General features: G+C 35.5%; 2 protein-coding genes and 1 long non-coding RNA gene across 4 annotated transcripts in view; 1 reads left to right on the forward strand and 2 right to left on the reverse strand.

Moving 5' to 3' along the window:
• The window catches only part of LOC133841313 (uncharacterized), a 53,137-nt gene that overhangs the window by 20,546 nt on the left and 13,085 nt on the right, over positions 1–19,506 (forward strand). The window lies entirely within an intron of this gene.
• Positions 8,664–11,799, reverse strand: LOC133845380 (uncharacterized). Its single transcript, XR_009894749.1, has 3 exons — positions 11,650–11,799; positions 11,161–11,579; positions 8,664–9,940 (listed from the first exon to the last, which is right to left on the reverse strand). It is a non-coding gene; the product is annotated as an uncharacterized LOC133845380 (long non-coding RNA).
• Positions 13,904–14,744, reverse strand: LOC133844059 (uncharacterized). The gene is made up of 2 exons (XM_062277887.1): positions 14,689–14,744; positions 13,904–14,622 (listed from the first exon to the last, which is right to left on the reverse strand). The coding sequence occupies exons 1-2, from the start codon at positions 14,722–14,724 to the stop codon at positions 14,056–14,058; spliced, it is 603 nt and encodes a 200-aa protein (XP_062133871.1). The 5' UTR covers positions 14,725–14,744; the 3' UTR covers positions 13,904–14,055.

The raw sequence follows: 19,506 nt of genomic DNA on the forward strand, positions 1-19,506 counted from the left end.
AATTAACTATAAGTTGTAAATAATTATTTCTATTATTTAAGTCAATGTTACTAAGCTCATTAAATTAAATATGGCAAGCTCAACTTTAGCTGTCTAATATTCGATTTCGAGCAGCTGATTACTGCTAAGTGAAAGTCAAGTTCATTTAGGTTATCAATGAAATAATAAATTAATAATTCAATAACTCAATTAGCTTTAAAAAAAGATCTATGTGAACGGGAATAATGAATTAAAAAAAATTAAATAGCCAAAAGGTTATTTGTTATTTTAAAGAATGTCGAAGGCCTCTATTTTCTATTGAATGTAGTATTAAATACTAGACTTAATATAATAAATAAATATTTAAATTGTCAATAATATTGTTTTATAAAAGCACATCAGCTATATTGATAGATTCTTTTATGAAAAATAAAATGTTTGTCTAGAGTGCTTCAAAAATATCAAGTATACGCATTAAATAATTCAATTAAAGGCTTAATAAATAATTCATAAACGCAAAAATAAAGAAAAAATATTTCAATTATTTATAATGTTGCTGCATAAGATGATTTATTGATTAAATAAATCAGTTGTTACATTAGAAGAGATAGATTATTCCAATAGTTAATAAAATTGCTGCATATTAATTTATTCTCTCAGAATGTGTTTGATTGATTTATGTGCAAAATGAAATGTTTGAATAAAGTGCTTGACAAATATCAAGTATACGTTATATGTATATATTTTTGAGCTCATATTAAATAGTAGGTTGATCAATAAACGAGCATTAGTAGCAAAGAAGAAGAAAATTTAAATTGAGAAAAACATGCTAAACTAAAAACTAATAAATACTTCCACTCACTCGATTTATTTTTATGCAAACTATGTTAATATCCTTGACTTAAGGGCTTCACAAGTGTATGCCATATTTAGAATTTAATAATTGATGAATTAAATTAAAGGCTTGATAATGCATTAATAAATTCCAATTTTATTAGCTGGGAGAGACTATTTCTATTAATTAATATTACTTACTATTTGAATTGTTTGCTGTATTATAAACACTTATACATTTATGTCTATGCATACAACATTAATTTACCGACAGAGTTTGATGGAGCGATTTATGTGCAAAATAAAATGCTTGACAAGTGCTTGACAAATATCAAGTATACGCAATATGCCTTGTTGAGCTCAAGCACTTGCTGGGTATTGGACTGGATGCATAATACGCTGCGCTCTCGTTATGCCATATTCTCTGGCTTGTTCGAATATTTGAAAAGCTTTCGGTCTCCCCTCCGTTTTCATAGCAATGCCGAGCAGCAACCGGCAACCGGCAGCGTGTTTCCCATTTCCATTCCAGGCTCATACCAAGCGATGCGCCAAGCGACGTCGTGCTATCCCCGTCCATTGTAATTCCCACTTGCATTAAATGCCGAGTAATTGTAAATATGCTGCGGCTCTTAGCGATGCGCCCCGAGCGCTGCAATTGGAGCAGATAAAATGCCGGCGAAGCCCGAGTTCACGTGGCAATCGCAAATATCGCTCTCATTCCCTTTGCAGCAGACAACAACAAATACGAATACAATGACGCGTCAGCTTGGCGCTTCCTTTGCTGCAGCTCTTCTTAAGAGAGAGCGAAAAGACTTCAGGTGTCTTTTTTTGCTGTTAGTCGTATGAATATAGACAGGCATAGCAGAAAGTGTGTGTAATTAATGTTACGTAGCTTGTGGCAAGCTTCTTTTTAGTACCTGGCGTTGTTCACTTTTCTTGCCTTGTGCCCTGTGTGTTGTCAGTTCCATTTCAATGTGTGGCCAGAACTTTTGGGACACCTTCTCGTTCCTTCACGACTGTGCAACGGTGCGTATAAGTGATTGCATTGTAGGCCTGTGTATTTCTCCTCCCACTAACTCGACACCACAACTCAAGTAGACTACCGGCTCAACTTGGCTCTCGGCACTCGTCGCTCGTCTGGGCTTAGGCGTCGCTTTTGGCTGCTTGTTTTGGGGCCTGTGTGCTTAATTTCTTAAAAGTTATTTACATATTTGCCTGATGTGGTTGCCGCCAAAACTAAGCACACGGGCGAGGCTTAGTTCTTGGCTTCGAATGTGTGTCTGTGTGTGTGTGTGTGTGTGTGGCTGCTCTGTGGCTGCGTTCGTTTTGTTGACTGATGGTCTTAGCGTCTTGAATGATGTAGGCCTGGGATTTTGTGCGGCGCGCCATTTGCTCTTTGAGACAAAAATATATCGAGGCGTCAATTTAATGCCAAGATGGGACTAAAAACAATTTGAATTTTCAATAACAAATAATGTGCTTCAACAGGTCGACTAATCGATAAGCTGACGAGGGTAAAAGGTGAGCCTGCATATCCAAAAATAAAATCAGATTATAAACAAACTATCAAGTGTTTAAGCACCTTTTGTCACTCACTTAGAGCGCAATAAATGTCTTTGCAGAGTATCAATTTCAGTTTTGAATTAAACATTCAGTTTACCGTCAGTCGGCAATTGCTGGATTAGTAATAAAGCTATCATCTAAGCGTCATAACTATGCACAATCGTGTAAATCTGCATAGACTATTTGTTTTTGTGTGCATTCGAGAATGAATTAAAGCAAAGACAACAACATGCAATACAATACACGTAGCCCATCTAATCCCACCTGAAATGCACACACACACACACACACAGAAGCACACACACCTTGTTTTTAATTTCCCTGCACAAACATTGAAATGGTTCCGGTTGCATGTCAAATGAAGCAAAAAACAACAACAGAGCCGGAAAATATGCGGCCAAAAATGCAAGCAGAACTCACACACAAATACCCAAAAAAAAAAGAACAACATCAAGCAAAACGTAACGAACGAACGAACGAACCATTCAAAAAGTTGAAACAGTTGAAGAGTTGGCAAAGAAAGAAAAACCGAACGAGAAATTGTTTCATATTACAGCAATAACAACGTGGAAAATCAGACCTGAGAGCTGATGTTTTCGGCCATGATATGAATCGTCCATTGTTTTTTTCCTTGTTTGTCTTTTGCAAAGGTACAACAACAAAAAATTGTTAAGCGGTTGGCTGAAAAAAAAAATTCAAAAATTACCAAAAACGAAAGCAAAGAATGCCAATGAAGCGAGAGAGAGAGAGAGAGAGGGATAAAGAGAGAAGGGGGAAAAGCGAGTAAATAAAACCAAGGCAACCATGCAGGACACACACAACCTGATGTACATTCGACCAAACTTCTGGTCTATAAATGTCTACCTATACGCATACATTTGCATATTACAAACACACACACGCACACAGACGTGGATAGACAGCGGCCATTGTTCTGTGGCTCCCATTTTTTATGCCACAGTCTTTACATGTGCTGTTAAAGGCTATAACGACTATGTTATTTACTATGTAACACATAAAGGCAAATGTTTTGCTCTTCTCTACGCTTTTCCATCTCCCATTTCATTTCAGTTCAATTCCCTTTTCATTTTTATTGCACTGCTCTCTCTCTATCTGTCTCTCTTCGAATTTCTCTGCGCACGAACATTAAACAGAATTACACCAATGCGTCGTCGTGCTCTGTAATCGAAAAGGAGTTGGAACTAGAGTGCCATCTTATCAGATACACAACTCCATTGAATTGGCATTTAGCAAGTATTTCGATGAAATTTTATAGCATACTTTTCGGCACTGCAATGAATTTGCTTCCCTGGATTTAAATGGCAATTGACTAGAAACTTGCATAGCTGATAAATTTCGATAATCAAATAGTTTGAGCAAGTAAATTTAAATGCCTATAAATAGTTCAAATTAAATGCTCATTCGCTAATTTGGCTGTCTACAAATTTAATGTGATAAATGCGTGCAGCTTATCATATCAATTATGGAAAAGATGGCAATGAAAATTGTTGCACATAATTTTAAATTAAGTTGCTGACTTTATAAGCTTTATAATTGTGGAAATGATTTATTCTAATTCTGATTTTATTTTATGCTAAGAAACAAGAAAATAAAATAATCACAGTTTTATGGCCCAGTAATTTGATAAGTAGCAGAAACAATTGGTTAATATTCTTTGTGGCATTATTCTCTTTAAATATTTAAATATAATATTCCAGTTGTGATTAAGCATTCTTTTCTAGCTCCAGTTAGAGCATCAGCTAGTCGCCATCGCTTGGCTCGTTGGCCTAACGACTTGTTATGCCTTTTTCCCTTTTAAGTGGCAGACTGTTGCTTTTTTGGCTCTTTTGTTTGTTGTAAGGGACCTGGACGGTATTTCATTTGTGCTTAACAAATCGATATTTTAAGCATTTTAATGTCTGCGCCAAGCGCAAAATGTTGGCGCCACTTTCCAGCGGACCGGCGCGACCAGGGTTGGAGTTGCCGTCGACGTCGTCGTCGTCGTCGTCGTCGTCATCGACGTTGTCCATGTCCATGCCCGTTTCCGTATCCGTGTATTTTACGTGTCCGTGCCCGTGTCGGTGGCGGCGTAGCCAGTTTCCTGGGTGCTATATATGCATGTGTATACATACATACATACATTCATACCTTACACCCTTATGCTGAATTTAATGGGCTTTGCAACCCTCGAAGCATGTGCACCTCATATTTTTGTGCAATTAGCCTGAATCCAAGTATCCAAGTGTATCAATCATGATAAAAGCAACAATATAAAACTCTCTTCTCTACTTCAACGAGTAACTAGTTTCGGTTTTTCTTTTTGTTGCTTTTTTTGGGGTTTTATATTTAGCCGGAAGTTGAGAGCAGATAGGCAAATGGCAAGAGGGGGAGAGTTAGTTTAAGAGCTATTTAAGTCGTGCGGTTAAGTGTGGGTATAACTGAGATTCTGACTGTTAAGTGGGGTCAAGTGTGGGTCGATTGTGTTTTGCATGCCAAAAACACACGCCAGCTGCTCTGGCACTCCAAAAAGTGAAGGGTGAGCACAAAACTAATGCCTGGCACTGTACCAAGAGCTAATTCAACAAAATGTAGCCAATTCGAAGCATGAGAAATCCTGTTGAATATATGAAGAAATAGATACTATGCTCAAAAATGCAATAGCCATAATATTTAAGTAAAAGAGAGTACATACAATAATAATATAACATTAATATTTGAAGAAAAAGAAAAATATATAAAAATAATATTCAGATATAAAAATCTCATGCTGATAAAAAAATATAAAAATTCTTTGCCGTTATGAAAATTTCAAACCGACGAAAGTTAATTAAATTTCTGCAAATTTAATACATATTTAAAATTTTCATTTTGCGGCAATTGAATTTCTTGAAAATAACTCCAAAAGAAACACAAAACTAATACCGTGTATTGCACAAAGAGCAAACTCACCAAGATGTAGCCAACTTGTAGCAAGAAAAATTTTGTTGAATCTACGAAGAAATATAGTACACTCATCATAAAATAACAATGATATTTAACATAATAGATATTACACTCGAATATGAAGTAATAATAAAATTTAAAGAAATAGATAGTAATATGCATTTATAAGAATTTTATGGTGATAAATTAATAAAAACTTTGTGCAAGTTTAATTTCTTACATTTATATATTGCGGTAATTGATAATAGTTCCTAAAAATAACTTCATTAAGAAGCAGAAGTTTCTTGGCAGTGTACCAAGAGCTATCTCAGGAAAACTTTGCAAGGGAAAATCTAGTTGAACATTCAAGGAAATGGATAATACATACACTCAACAATAGAATACCAATAAAATTGGATGGCAAACTCAAACAATGTATGAAAATAATAGAAAAATCTAGTAACCTCAAAAATAGAACAAATACATGTAGTTATCCCATGCTGGTAAATTTAATTAAAATTATTTGCTTTGTATTATTTTCTATTTATATATTTTTTTTCAATCGAAATTCATCAAACTTTTAAGGCAAAAACTTACAAACAGAAAAATGATAAGAATTTATGAAAATTCAATTTAAATAACATTTTTTGGAGACTTATCATTTTCTATTTAATTCATTTTTATTGAAAAGAAATTCCTCTAAATCAAACTGCACATTGTAAAGTAAATAAACGTAGCTTAAATTAACATTTCTGCAGCGAAAATTGTGGCATTTTATGTTTGGAATTTTGAAAAGCGATTGATTGCTTGGTGCTCCCGCTGGTCTTGGCCTACAGCTTAGGCTCTAAACCATAAAACCAATTCAGGCTTTTGATGAGTCACCTTCCCTTCCCTTCATACCGTTTCACCCATCTGGCTAACTGTTGACAGTAAAATGCAATTGAGCAGCATACAGAGAGAGAAAGAGTTGCAAGCTGTTACAACAAATATAAAGGCCTAGTGGCATGCATGTTGCATGCAACACCGACACATTGGCATTCACAAAATACAAACATCAACAATTTCACGACACGTGCGCAAAGCAATTTTAGATTTTTGCTCGAAAACTGTGAAAGCTGAAAACCAAACAAAAATGTTAAAATGAAAAATATACAAAATATACATATCTATGAGTGTTGCACACACATGTGACTCTCTCTGTGTGTGTGTGTGTGTGTAACATTAGAGTGTGGTGTGTGCAGTTTACAACGCAGGCCACATAAAACTTTAATATGCCCCGTCGGTTGGTGTTGCTGTTGCAGACCCTCAAGTGCCAGCCAACCAACAGTCTGAGTGCTAGCTCGTTCCCTGCAGTTATGCAATTTTCATTTTGAAGTTTTCGAAACCCGTGAAGAGACAGAGAGAGAGAGAGGGAGAGCGGGGTAAAAGTATTTGTTTGTGGCTGTTGCCATGTGCACTGCCTGCTCCGCACTGTTTGAAATGAGTTTTGGCTCGCACCATTAGTCCGACAGCATTTTAATTTGCAATATGCGTAACATTTCACTGTTTTTAAATCAAATGTTGTCAACACACACATAAGTTTCCTTATTTTTTCGACCATTTGTCAAGCTTAACACGACGTATGTGTAATATTTTGTTGAAGAGCAGCATCGATATGTATTTTGCGCACTTGATGTATGCACATTAGATTGGCTCAGAGTAACACACCAGGCAACCAAGTCAGCCACGCAAATCGGCCATATATCATTTGTCTGCCTCTTCCGCTTTTGGCTTTGTCTTTGTCTGTGTCTCTCAACTCTCACCGGATAGTCGACTTAAGTGGCATGCAAAAAATCCAAACGTCAGTCAAAAGCAGCTGCAGTACTCCTTCGATGCTACGCGGTACTCTCAGAGTTTGTCTTATCGCTTTGCTATCGCCTCGTTTGTTTTGTCTTTTACTTTTCTTTACTATACTTTTTTTTTTTATTAGTTTTCTTCGTAGCAGCAGTTCACGTTCACGTTCCATGTTCCATGTCCGTGCACGTTTGCCGTTGCGCCATTTATTATGTAACGCAAAGTGTGGCAAATCATTTACATAAATCAATCTAAAGCGCTCGCTCCTCGAACACAGTGACGCCTGTTCGCCTGCTTGGCTGGCTGTCCGTCCATCTGTCCACTTGTTCGACTCCGCGTCCGAGTTCGAGTTCGAGTCCGAGTCCATGCTGAGTGCCCATATTCGAGTGTCCATGCTGAGTGTTGTTGTCGCTGCCCATTGCCATTCGGGTTAAGTGCCATTTGTAACGCAAAGTTCCAAAACACTTTCATCACTCCATGCGTAATCTTCCAGCTCTTAGCCATATTATAACTTGGGCAATAAACTTCGGAATCAAAAACCCTCAACCTTAAGTTGTTTGCCATAGCAAGTAAACATAAATTAAGGGGTGGCATTTTTTTTAAAATGGTTTCGAATCTAAGAAAAAGCAGGACCGAAGTGTTGAAAATTTAATGAATACAAATTTGAAAAGAAATTCTTATCTTATTTTTATTTATTTCTTATGTGCTTTATGTTCATTATGTCTGCTTATTTTAACAACTCGGGCAACAGTAAAATAAGTATTCAAATTCTTATATAGAATATTTAAATGTGTTCAGCTTTAAATTCATATTATAGAATATTATTTTTATTTATTTATCTATTTTATTAAATAAACTACTGCAACACTCATTGTTCCTCGAAGTAAAGAAATGAATTCTTAACACATTTTTATTTATTTTTTATATTTTTAATCTCTGTAATTTATGGTTCTCCTTTAAGATGATTTTTCTTTGGTTTTTATATGTTTAAAAATCAATAACTATCATAAAATAATATTTGTATTTATTTTGGCTTGTGCTTAATTATTTTTTTTAAATACTACTCTCAAATTTTACATACTACTCAATAATTTAAAAAACTGTTAAAATTTTTCCTTTATTGTTAGAATACGAGTATATCTGTTGAGCATATTTGGCGTTTCAATGTTGAGCAATAAATTGGAATAAATATATTTTTATTTATTTTGAGCATGTGTGGAGCTTTAATGTGAAGCCATAAATTCGCATAATAATATTTGTTTATATTTTCTAAGCTCTTAATTTATGGGATCTTTATGCGCTGCAATAAATTCCTATGACAACACAACAATAATTTTATATATTTTCCAATCTTAATAGTTCTTTATTTTATATTTTCGATAATACTAATAAACTCCTACAACAGCCCAAACTTTAAAAAACTTGTATATATATATTTAATCTATATAGTAATTGTTCTTCATATTGTCAAGTTTTAAATACCTTTCCTACATATTCTCTTTTATATATAAAATGTATATTTATAGCCTTAAATTCCTATGCTAAAATTGTAATATATCTTCCACTTCTAACTGTTTTAGGCATATTTTAGATTCTGTTCTGTGTGCCTATATTTTCATAACTCTCTGCATAGTGTTTTCCATTTGTCTTCATCAAAAGCCATTGCCATTATTTGTCATGTATTGGCCTCAGCAAAGTCCTTGCAGCAAGGATCTTGCTGCATAATCATAACTCTTGCTGCATGCTCTACTTCTCTCTCGTATATGGAGCATACATCTCTGCAATATTTCTGCCAAATCCATAACTTTCCGCACTTTATGAGCCTTTGGTTTAGTTTTTTTCTCCCTTGTATTTTTTGTTGCTTTAGGAATTTCTCATATTTATATTTTGCATTTATCCCGTCTTTTGCACTTAAGCGTTATACAAATTTATCGGCATGCTGGGAGCCCACAGCGAGCGAGCGCGTGAAAGAGAGAGCGAGAGTGAGAGAGAGGAGAACATGACCTCGACTTACGACTTACAACATTTCCCACATTACTCGTTTCATGCCACGCATTGTGCATACGCCGTGTTGCACGTGCGGATTGTGTAACATTTCGTACCCAGTTGCTTTTTGTTGTTTCAACTCCTCCTGTGTTCTGATGCTGCAGTCATAAAACTTGCCAGGGCTGTTGCTGCCCAGCTTAACTTTGTTGTTTAGTGTAAAAGTCTCACAGCTGATGTTGTTGTTGTTGTTGCTTTTGTTGCACCTTTGCATTTACTTTGTGCGCATTATCACTTTGCCGAGCAGTTTTGTGCATAACTACTACAAAAAAAGGAAAAACAACTTTGTTCGATCTTCTGCCCTCCACACACACTAACACCTCGAGAACTGATACACAAACTGCTTTTGGCTTGCTGCAATTTAAGCACTTTAGAAAACACACATATTCGCAACACCTTTAGTTTGGCCTTTTAGCAAAAAACCATCCACCATTCACACACTCTCATTCACCCCCAGTCTCTAGACTCCACACTGGCAGCAGCTGGCAACTCTGGCTTCCGAAAAATTCGTTTTGCGGGTGTCAGCTTTCAAGTTTTCCTAAGACACCCCTAAAAAGTTGCCATTTCTCATCTCTTCTTCCATCGTTTGTTGCTTCTACAATTTGCTGGTTTTTTTTTGCCTTTCTTTTGGGTGCCGGCATAGAATGTGTTGTGGCACAAGTGTTGCCACAGTTGTTGTAATAACTAGTTGTTCTTGTACCGCCTTTTTGTGGTTGTTGTTCTTGTTCTATTTGTTGTGCCGCGTCGCGTCGCTGCGAGCTACACTCTAAATAAATAAAATTGAAATAAATATTAAATAAATGGAGCAAAAAAGACAGCCGGCAAAAAGGGACAACAACGAAGGTTGGAAAAGGGATTGAGTGAAGTGTAAAATGAAGAGGAAAACGCAATAATGCAATAAAGATGAGGATATAATAAGCCTTTTGTTGATTCTGCCAATGAAGCACTACAGCTTCTAGTTTGGCTTAAGAAGTTAAGTGTTAAAGATGCTTTCGTATCGATGAGTGACTAAATTTGATGGCAGCAGCTACTCAACTAGGAAAATTTGGTGTTATACAAATATTTCTTACAAATTTGACCTTTACACGCTCAATCAAGTTAACAGTTAAAGATTTCTATTTCATTTTATACAAATATTTCTTATCTGTTTAATTCCACATGATAAACTTTCTTGCAACAATCACATTAAGAGAAATCGAAGATTTATTTGATTCAAATATTTCCTACCAACTTTTTAATTGTCATTTTTTGCTTCCTAATAATTGTTATTTGCAAAAACAAATCAATATTTTTTTTACTCTACATAAATATAATTTAAATTCTTTTTAACAAAGTTTCCAAGCCGCTGTTAGAAAAGTTAAAGTTTTATATGATTAAACAATTTCCTTGACATAATTGGTTTGAAAACTTATTTGTATACAGTTATTTGAATGAATTGTCAAGAAATAATTCATTCTATTCATTCTTTAATTTTAACAACATATTTTACTTGTTATAATTTTAAATTTATTCTAACAAAGTAATCAAATTATCAATATATTAATTAAAAAGTCTTGATTTACCTTGAAGCTCATTTTATTTATGGTCGATTCACTTCTATTTATTTCCATGCTATGTGTTATCAATAAATTGCAAATGTTGAGAAATTGCCCCCAAGATTGATTTATCGAAATTTTTGCTTAACACTGAATCATTTCTCACTCCTGCGGCATTCAATTTGCAATTGTGATTATTAAATGAATTTGAGCAAATTATTAGACTATTAAATACAGATTTATTTGGGATTTAATGGCACGATGAAATTTGATACGCTGCCGTTTAATTTGTTTGGGCAACACTTTAATAAATCCTTAATGTAATTTGTTTGTGTTTGATTGCGTTTTTAATCACGGCATAAAGTACTTAAAGTGTTTGCCTAAATAATTCATTAATTGAGTACATGCAACAATCTGAGAAGTATTTCGATTCGATTTATTGGTTGCCTACCTGCGCTCAGCGCTCTCTTTCTTTTCGAGAGCAGCAACAGCAGCAGCATTTACATAAGTTATTAGCTTATCCGAGGCCTTTTTAGACCCTCAACAGGAGAAATAACACTCCACACTAATTGCAGCTGCTTAGGACAACAGAACACAGTGTGTCTCTCTTTCTCTCTGTTCCTTTCCCTTTCCCATTTCTCTTCTTTGGCTGCCACTCATTCTGCTTATTTGGCATTTTATTGTTTCCATGCTTCGCATTTTAGCCTGACACGCAAATAAATTTATTTTCCCTTTTCGCCCACACACACACTGACACACTTTGCTTTGCTAAAAATCAAATGCGTGGCACATGTTTATACCCGCTATCTATAGGTTAGAAGGGTATTTAACTTCGTCCTTCCGTCCGTATGAAAACTTAGATTTCAGCTACTATAAGAGATAGAGATATAATTTTTCGACGATACTTGTTATGTTTGCAGGCAGATCAAGTTTGTTTCACACTTTTTCCACGCTTTCGCAGATCGGCAAGAATCGAAAAACAAGCGAAATTTTGAAGCGAAATTCCTGAGAATTTTTTTGGGATCGGATACAAATTATAGAAGTTATTTTAGAAAAACTATTGTGTGTCCAATTACGCTGACTGCTCGAATCTTAGCTGCTTTGCTTGACAATCTGGTTTGACTCGACCGCTATGGTATATTTCTAATGTTGTACTTGTATGTATTTTTGAATTTGTGCGGTACATTATTCGCCATATTTTAAGAATAATACCGTACTGTTTTGTTTATATTTAAAATGGGTAGCGGGTATATCACAGTGGAGCACACTCAACTGTAGCCTTCTTACTTGTTTTCTTATTCTTCTTTTTGGGGCAACAGTGGCATTGCGTATACGCAATGTTGTCGCCGCCAATTCGTAATTACTGCGAAGTAATCGCTTGATTTTCGTTACATGCCGGCACGTGAGTTGTTCCCCCCTTCTGACCTCTGACTCGCCTGCTTGACTTTCATTTGGTGAGTTGTTGCTGTTGCTGGCACGCTTGGATTGCATTGTTTTGACATTTGGCGCCAACTGGCTGCATGGATGATTCATCGTTCGTCGGGGGCAGCCGTCATGGCCATCATGGCCAAGCCATCATCAGCATGAACGAACGAACCATCATGGCCATCATCATGTAGCCATAGCCATAGCTATAGCTATAGTCGTGATTTCTCTGTCGCTCTGTCGCACGTTTCGCTTACGCAACATGATTGCTCTGTGTACGCTCCTCCTCCTTTGATTGAAACGCATTTTTATGAAAATCTCTGCTTTATTTTTTATCGATCCGTCAATTTAATTTTTGTGATTTTTCCCCCTCAACATACGGGCTGTATTGTCTTGTGTGTGCGTGAATGTGTGTGAGTGTGTCTGATTACTCTTTGCTCCTGGGGATGTTGTCGTTGTCCTGCGTTGCCTTGTGACCTGATGTCAGCTGCGCTTTCATGCAAATATATTGTCCTTTTTAATTAAAACACAAGCCTTAAATTAGTGTACACACACACACATGCTGGCAATCACATATTCTCTCTCTGTGTGTGTGATTTTCATTCTCTTTTGTTTAAGTTGTAGTTAAAACAGACTTTAAGTTCGTTCGCTTATGAAGTCATTCCGGCTGTCACAATATTTGCTCCCAGATTGCACAAATTTTCGAAATTTTCTTTTGGCTTTAAAGACAGAGTTTTGTCCAGGCTCGACCCACATACACTCACTCGCATTCACGCCATAAACAAGTTGGCCATTCCTTCACAACTCTCCTCCCCTGCCCACTTCTAATGTAACTCCCTCGATTCCCCATTTCCTGGGCCGCTCTCGCTCTCTGAACATGTTTGATGTGTAATTTCTGCAGGTGCTCATTAAAAATAATTACATCTGCTTTGGGCCAAGAAAACGGCAATGGCAAAAAGGCAGCCAAGCTGACAGGTGAAGAAAACTGTGCACCAAAGTTTCCTTGCGTTCACCTCCTCCCTTCCCCCTCCCTTCTCTCTTCTCCTCACTCCACTCCACTTTGGTCCGTCGCTTTTTATTCGCGATAAAAAATTAGATGGCTGGCCCATTTATTTTCTATTTACAATCTGTAAACAAGCCGTGGGCGACATGCCAAACAATTAAAGGACATTGCAAACTTTAAGGGGAAAAACTCAAAAGCTAGCCCCTATATTCCGTTCAAGTAAACACAGATTTATTTAGGGCATATTACTGATGAATAATGTATGCCAACTTTGAACTCAATCAGCCAGTCATTTAGTAGGTCCAAGTTTAACACTCACTTCATTATAATATTTCTGCAAAATTTTATGATTTCTTTGAGTTTCCATAAAAGGGTTGCAACTGCTTTTACGAAAGACTAAAATCATTAATTTTATTTTAAAATATATTGGTTGAGATGTTCTGAAAGTATCAACATTTATTAGAATATATAAATCATTAACAAATATTCTCAAAATAAATTAAAAATCATGAAAAATTGATTTAATTGCCATTTTAATAATAAGTAAATGTAAAAGCAATTTTAAATTAGAACAAACTATGTGACGTAAATTTCATTCAAAATTTCATTTCAAAATATTTCAGGGTAACTTAGCTAATTGAATAGTAAATGAAAAGACACTTAAATCTTATGATAATATTATATAAAAATCTTAAAAAAAAAAAATAAGTAGGGATTAAAATATTTCAGTGCAACTTAGTTAATTGAATATTAAATGAAAAGTCAATCATTAATAAATTGAACAAACAGTTTATTGTCACTAAAGAAAACATAATATAAGATTTCATATTGCAGTGAAACCCAATTAAAGGTAAACTAAATACAAGGCTTATGTTATATACGTTACTTTGAGATATCAAAGGAATTTAGAATTGTGCTCTAACACGACATTGAGTCAATTACCTTATGTGCGGCAGACCTAATAACTTTTTCGTCACTTGATTGGTTAATTTGGGCAATTAAATCGCTGTGCAATTGTTTTGTTTCATCACTCAAATTGTTCATAGCTGTTTTCACAAGCTCCGTGAATTCGCTCAGTATTTGCTTCATCTTCCGAGTATATTTGGCCATGAGTTCATTGAATTCTCCATCAGTCCAAGTATTGAAGCGATCACGTTTTTCTTGATACTTTAATTCGTTGTAGATAACAGTCAATTGGGAGAGATCGTTTATGTAGTCTGGCAAAGGGTCCATAAGATTCCATAAGATAAGTCCAGAAGATTTGCGTTTCTCATCAATACGTTTCTGCAGATCATCGATTACATTTTTTTCAGCTATTTTGTTGTTCACAATCGATTTCATAACATCCAACATAACCGTGTCTTGTTCCTTGATTAGCTCAGATATCAAGGATCCGTCACGTGTTACCAGATCTTTGATTGCCACTTTATCTTGTTCGGGGAGTTGATCGTCAACACTTCCACAGGGAAATGCATTCACATGAAACTGAAGTTGAATAAAGAGGAAGTCTTTTAGCATTTGCAATGATTTTTATTGTTTAACTCTTTATACCAGAACTGCCAAACTGAACACAATTATAAAACGCATCTTGTTGCAAGTGAAATATAGAACTGCTGTCGCTGACAGCTTCTGCCTTTTTTATAAAGACTTTGATTCGCAATTTCTTTATATATACTATATGTATATATACTATATGTCTTATCTACTTGAACTCTGCTTAAACTCTGCTTAATCAATGGCTATTTTAAAATAACAAGAAATCTGTTTGATATGCATCCGTGCGATTGCATAGAGGGAATAAAAATCTTTAAACAATCTGCGGAGATTCGTGTGCAAGCTTGAGTCGCTGCTTATATAAGACATTAACATTGAGTATACTAAGTAAGAGTACAACAAAATGTATAACGAAACACAATTTCATTTCACAAATGCACAAAAAATATAAAAGTTAAAAATTTTGCTTTAAGGTTTTGCGTTTTGTGTTCAGTAATGATATTTTTGCAGTTTTGAGTTATAAATGAATTCCCGAATTTCAAGAATGGCCAAGCTAAAATTTTCCTCCAATATCTTAAGCACTTATGTTATAGGTACAATTTTTTCCTGGTTTCGGCTTATTTTAAGACTGTATTCTTTACTTTATAACGCTCTTGTTTTCTGTGTTGATTTTCGGACTTTGAAGCTTGTTTACTTATGAATAGTTTATAGTTTTCATGAGCAATCACTGTTGCTATGGCAACATGCAACTCAATCAGTGAACTTGATTGCCTTTATTATTTACATTGCCTTTTTTACGTCAGATATTTCGCAATATCTCTTATTGAAATAGACAATTGTTTTTGACAACTACTTCTCCCTATAGTTTTCCATAATGATATTGTTATTATATAATCGCACATAATAAAACTTTTCTTGGCAGTGCTTCTCGATGTTGCAAATTTAATTTGCATTATTTACTTATGTTATTATTGCGCTCATTTGACATTGAGCAATCGATTGTCTTGATAACCTCGAGTAAGCAATTTGCGCAGTCTGCTTAAATTATTAAGTAAAATGTAAAATATATCGAGAGAAAAAAAACCAAAGTTGAAAAGGTCACCAGAGCTTAGCAATAACAACAAATATGACGTCTTTGCGGCTTGACATTCTGTGACTAAACCTCAAAAATAAACATAAATAAATCAGGCACACACACACACACAACACGTATGTAATTGTGCTCGGGGTGATTTAAGTTGAAAGAGAAAGAAAAAAGGGGAGGAATGGAGAAGAAGGAAGTTCCGCACTTTAGAGATAGCCCAAAAAGCGGCACTTTGCAATGTCCTGAACTTTGATATCGAACTGAAATAAGTCCCTCCCACCCAGAAAAGGGAGAATGGAAAAAAACTAAAGAACAGAGCAGAGATGAAGCGTCGTCAACATATTCACAGCCATACATACAAATATACACAAGTACAAGTATATGTATTTATGACCATTTTCATGATTGACCGACTTGCCAACCGACACACACATACATCCAATTTCAATGGGCATCCTTATGCGTGGGGGAAGCTTCTGTGTGTGAGTGTGTGTGTCTGAGAGGGAGGGAGAGTATAATATATGGGCCTGGCTATGGCTTTCATTCTGAGAATGTGTGTGATGAATAAATGATGCGGTCTTTGCAAGTTCTCAATGATTTCGCTTTAGTTTCGCTTTGGCTTTGCTTTCGGGGTCCATTCTCGTGCTTCGCTTGCTTCAAATCACACATATCTGTATCTAACATAATCAACTTAGCCATACACTAACCATACAATGTGCACAATAATCTCAATGCTCAATGCATTATATAATAACAACTATCTTGCAACTACTTCAAATAATGCCAAACACAGTTATTGTGGCTAATCATGCAGAATCACTCTGATAACTCTAATCGGGCCAATAAAATGATTAGCATATTTTGTGAAGTGAGAGCAGAGTATATCTATCTCTATCTCTATTTTCATATTTATTTTTAAATAACAAGGGTAATCTGTTGTTGGCAGCATAATTTCATAATAATGAGGGGCAGTTTTTTTTGAAGAGAGTAAAAAGATAAATAAGGAAAAGAATTATGGGTATTTAATTGTAGATTAGAGTCTAGGTAAAATAAACAAGCCTACATATATTTATAGAACTTTCTTTTAATTTTATTTTGTTTTTAAAATGAATAAATAGTACATAAAATTATAGATAACACAGCTACAGTATTTTCTTCACATTTTAGTAATTCAAATTGATATTGTTGTCACTTACTGAAAATATCATTTATGAGAATCTTGATAAGACTCTCCTTTGTTCTTTTTAAAAAAATGATTTTAGTTAGTCAAATCAAAGCATTTTAGTATTTTAAATATATTTTCGCAGTATTTTTATTAAATTTTTGTTTAAGAATTTTTTTTAAAGAATTAAAGAAGGCACATTCATTAATGTAACTTGTTTTTATGATAGACAAAAATCAACAACTTTTTTGTGGTATTCCGAAACAAAGCCTTTTATTATCAGTCATTTGAGTGAGATACATTTACTAATCCCTCAACTATCTTAGAGGGTATTTAATAGTTGTAAAGCTGCTGTGGCTTAGCACGCTTCGTCAAACTTGTTATTTTTGTCGTTGTTTTTTGGGTCTGACTTATAGCCTCAATTGCCATGTGTCGCATATTTGCTGCTGCTGCTATTGCTGCTGTGCGAGAAATAAAAATGTAAATTCTAAATTTTCTACGCACAAGCGAGCATTAGCCCTTTCCCCCCACTTTATGTGTGTGCGAGTGTGTTGCCAAAAATCCATCCATACGCACAGCTGTTGGGCGACCATTTTTATTTGCTCTGCGCATTAGACAATAGCGCTCTCTCTCTCATTCTCTATCTATCTGTCTCTGTTTACAATGCTGCATGAGTACACAGCAAGAAACACAGCTGCAATTCAGAGGAAGAAAAAAACAACATTCATAGTTTGCTTGACGTTTGTCGATCACATGATTTTGGATTAACATAAAACTGACTGTGTGTTGTGTATTCATGCAAAGGCGGCTTGTGTGCGTTGTCCCGGCAAATATATGCGTAATTTTGTGTATTTAATGCAGTGCCAAATGTTTAACTTGGCCCACAAACACACACACCCAGAGAGAGAGAGAGACAGAAAGAGAGAGACACACTCAAAATAGACTTGCGTCCCCCCTTTGCGAACCCAAGGCACTCGTCAATGTTTACGCTTATGCTAATTTTGGGCTGATCTGAGTACCGCTTAGTGTATTGCCATGTTGCCTGTTATCCTTCGTCCTGTTCGTACTGTTGTTGCTCTTCTGGATGTTCCTTCCGTTGTGGCTGTTGTTTGTTTGTCCGTTAGTTGGCAATTTGACCAGCACATGCAACAAATTTGATGTGTGCCACATAAGAGCTTTTGAATTGTGATTAAAGCAGCAAATGTCCTTTATTGTGCTACTCCCACGCTCTCATTTACTCCCTCTATCTCTCTCCCTCTCTCTCTCTCTCTCTTTCTTCGCTTTTTGTTTAATTTACTGAGTTGACATTAGCCACATAAATTAGCAAATCAAATATTGCAGTTGAACAGCAATACATGAAGCAGCTGCTTTGAATTACGCCTTCTCTCTTTCTCTATATATATTCATAAATATGTTTGTGCCTTTGTCTGTGTATTATTCTATTCAATGCCAACTCTCAGAGCTCTAACTACAACAAGCATGAATGACAAGCAAATTCACTTACTTGCCGGGCTGCTGCCTAATATGTTTTACAAAACAAGTTAATCTAACCATAATAATAGTTATAGACAAATTCTGACCATGCATTTCTCTGCATTAATATTTCAATCAAACATTGAAAATAAAGCATTCATACAATTCAGTTTATATTTTGTGTCTTTGTGTCATTTGAGTTCATGTTAGTAATCAAACTGCTATGTGATTTCTTTGCGGCTTTGCTAAGATTGTAGTTAGTCATCTTCCAAGCTGTATTGAATGAGTTCTGTGAAACTTTTGCTTCTTAGAAATTTAATATGTACGTATATACGACATTTCTTTGGTGATTAATTTGATATCGTCAGCATTCGATTCTCCTTATTAACAAGTGCATCATCTAGTATGCATTAGCTTTACTTAGAAGACATATTGGGTATAACTCAATTTCTTAATGTATTGAGCTACTTACATAGCCTATTAGTAGAGAGTCAACTTAGTTTTTATACCTACTAAACTTGAGCTCAAGTTGCTTCACTTCATCTTGAAAATTTGTAGCCAGGCACGTATCACCATTGATACGTTCGGAATTTGGAACTAGTTTTGAATTGAGAATATTTCGAAGCAGCAGAAGATGCATCTCGATTAATTATTGACTGATTATTTTATTGCGACAACAGTTCTACTCGTTTTATAGGTTATCCTCTGATCAAATCAGTAAATAACTTATCTTCTCAAAACTTAGTCAATGCATATTTTTAATTAATAATAATCAAATGTTTACTTTGAAGCCTTTCAGTCTATTTAGCTCTCGGTATGTTTTGTGCTTATTCCCCGCTGAGTCCGTATTAACCGCATAAATCGGCAAATCAAATGCAGCAGTTTAACAATAATACACAAAGCAGTCACTGCAATTTCCCTTTCTCTTGTCTTCTCTCACATAAACTCTCTCCTTCTCTCTTTAGTCCCTTGACAGCGCCTAGAGGCAGAGACTGCGCTGAGCCTGCGGAGCATCCTGTGCCAACTCCCGGAGCACTAAATGTCCAGGCATAAATGACATGCAGATTCACTTTACTTAGTTGCCAGGCTGCTGCGTTGGCAAAGCTTTTGAGCTACTAATTAGATTCAGAAACATTCCCCCTCTGTCCCTTCGCTC

The sequence above is a fragment of the Drosophila sulfurigaster genome, chromosome 3, assembly GCF_023558435.1.
Source record: "Drosophila sulfurigaster albostrigata strain 15112-1811.04 chromosome 3, ASM2355843v2, whole genome shotgun sequence".
In the NCBI taxonomy this organism is placed as follows: Eukaryota; Metazoa; Arthropoda; class Insecta; order Diptera; family Drosophilidae; genus Drosophila; species Drosophila sulfurigaster.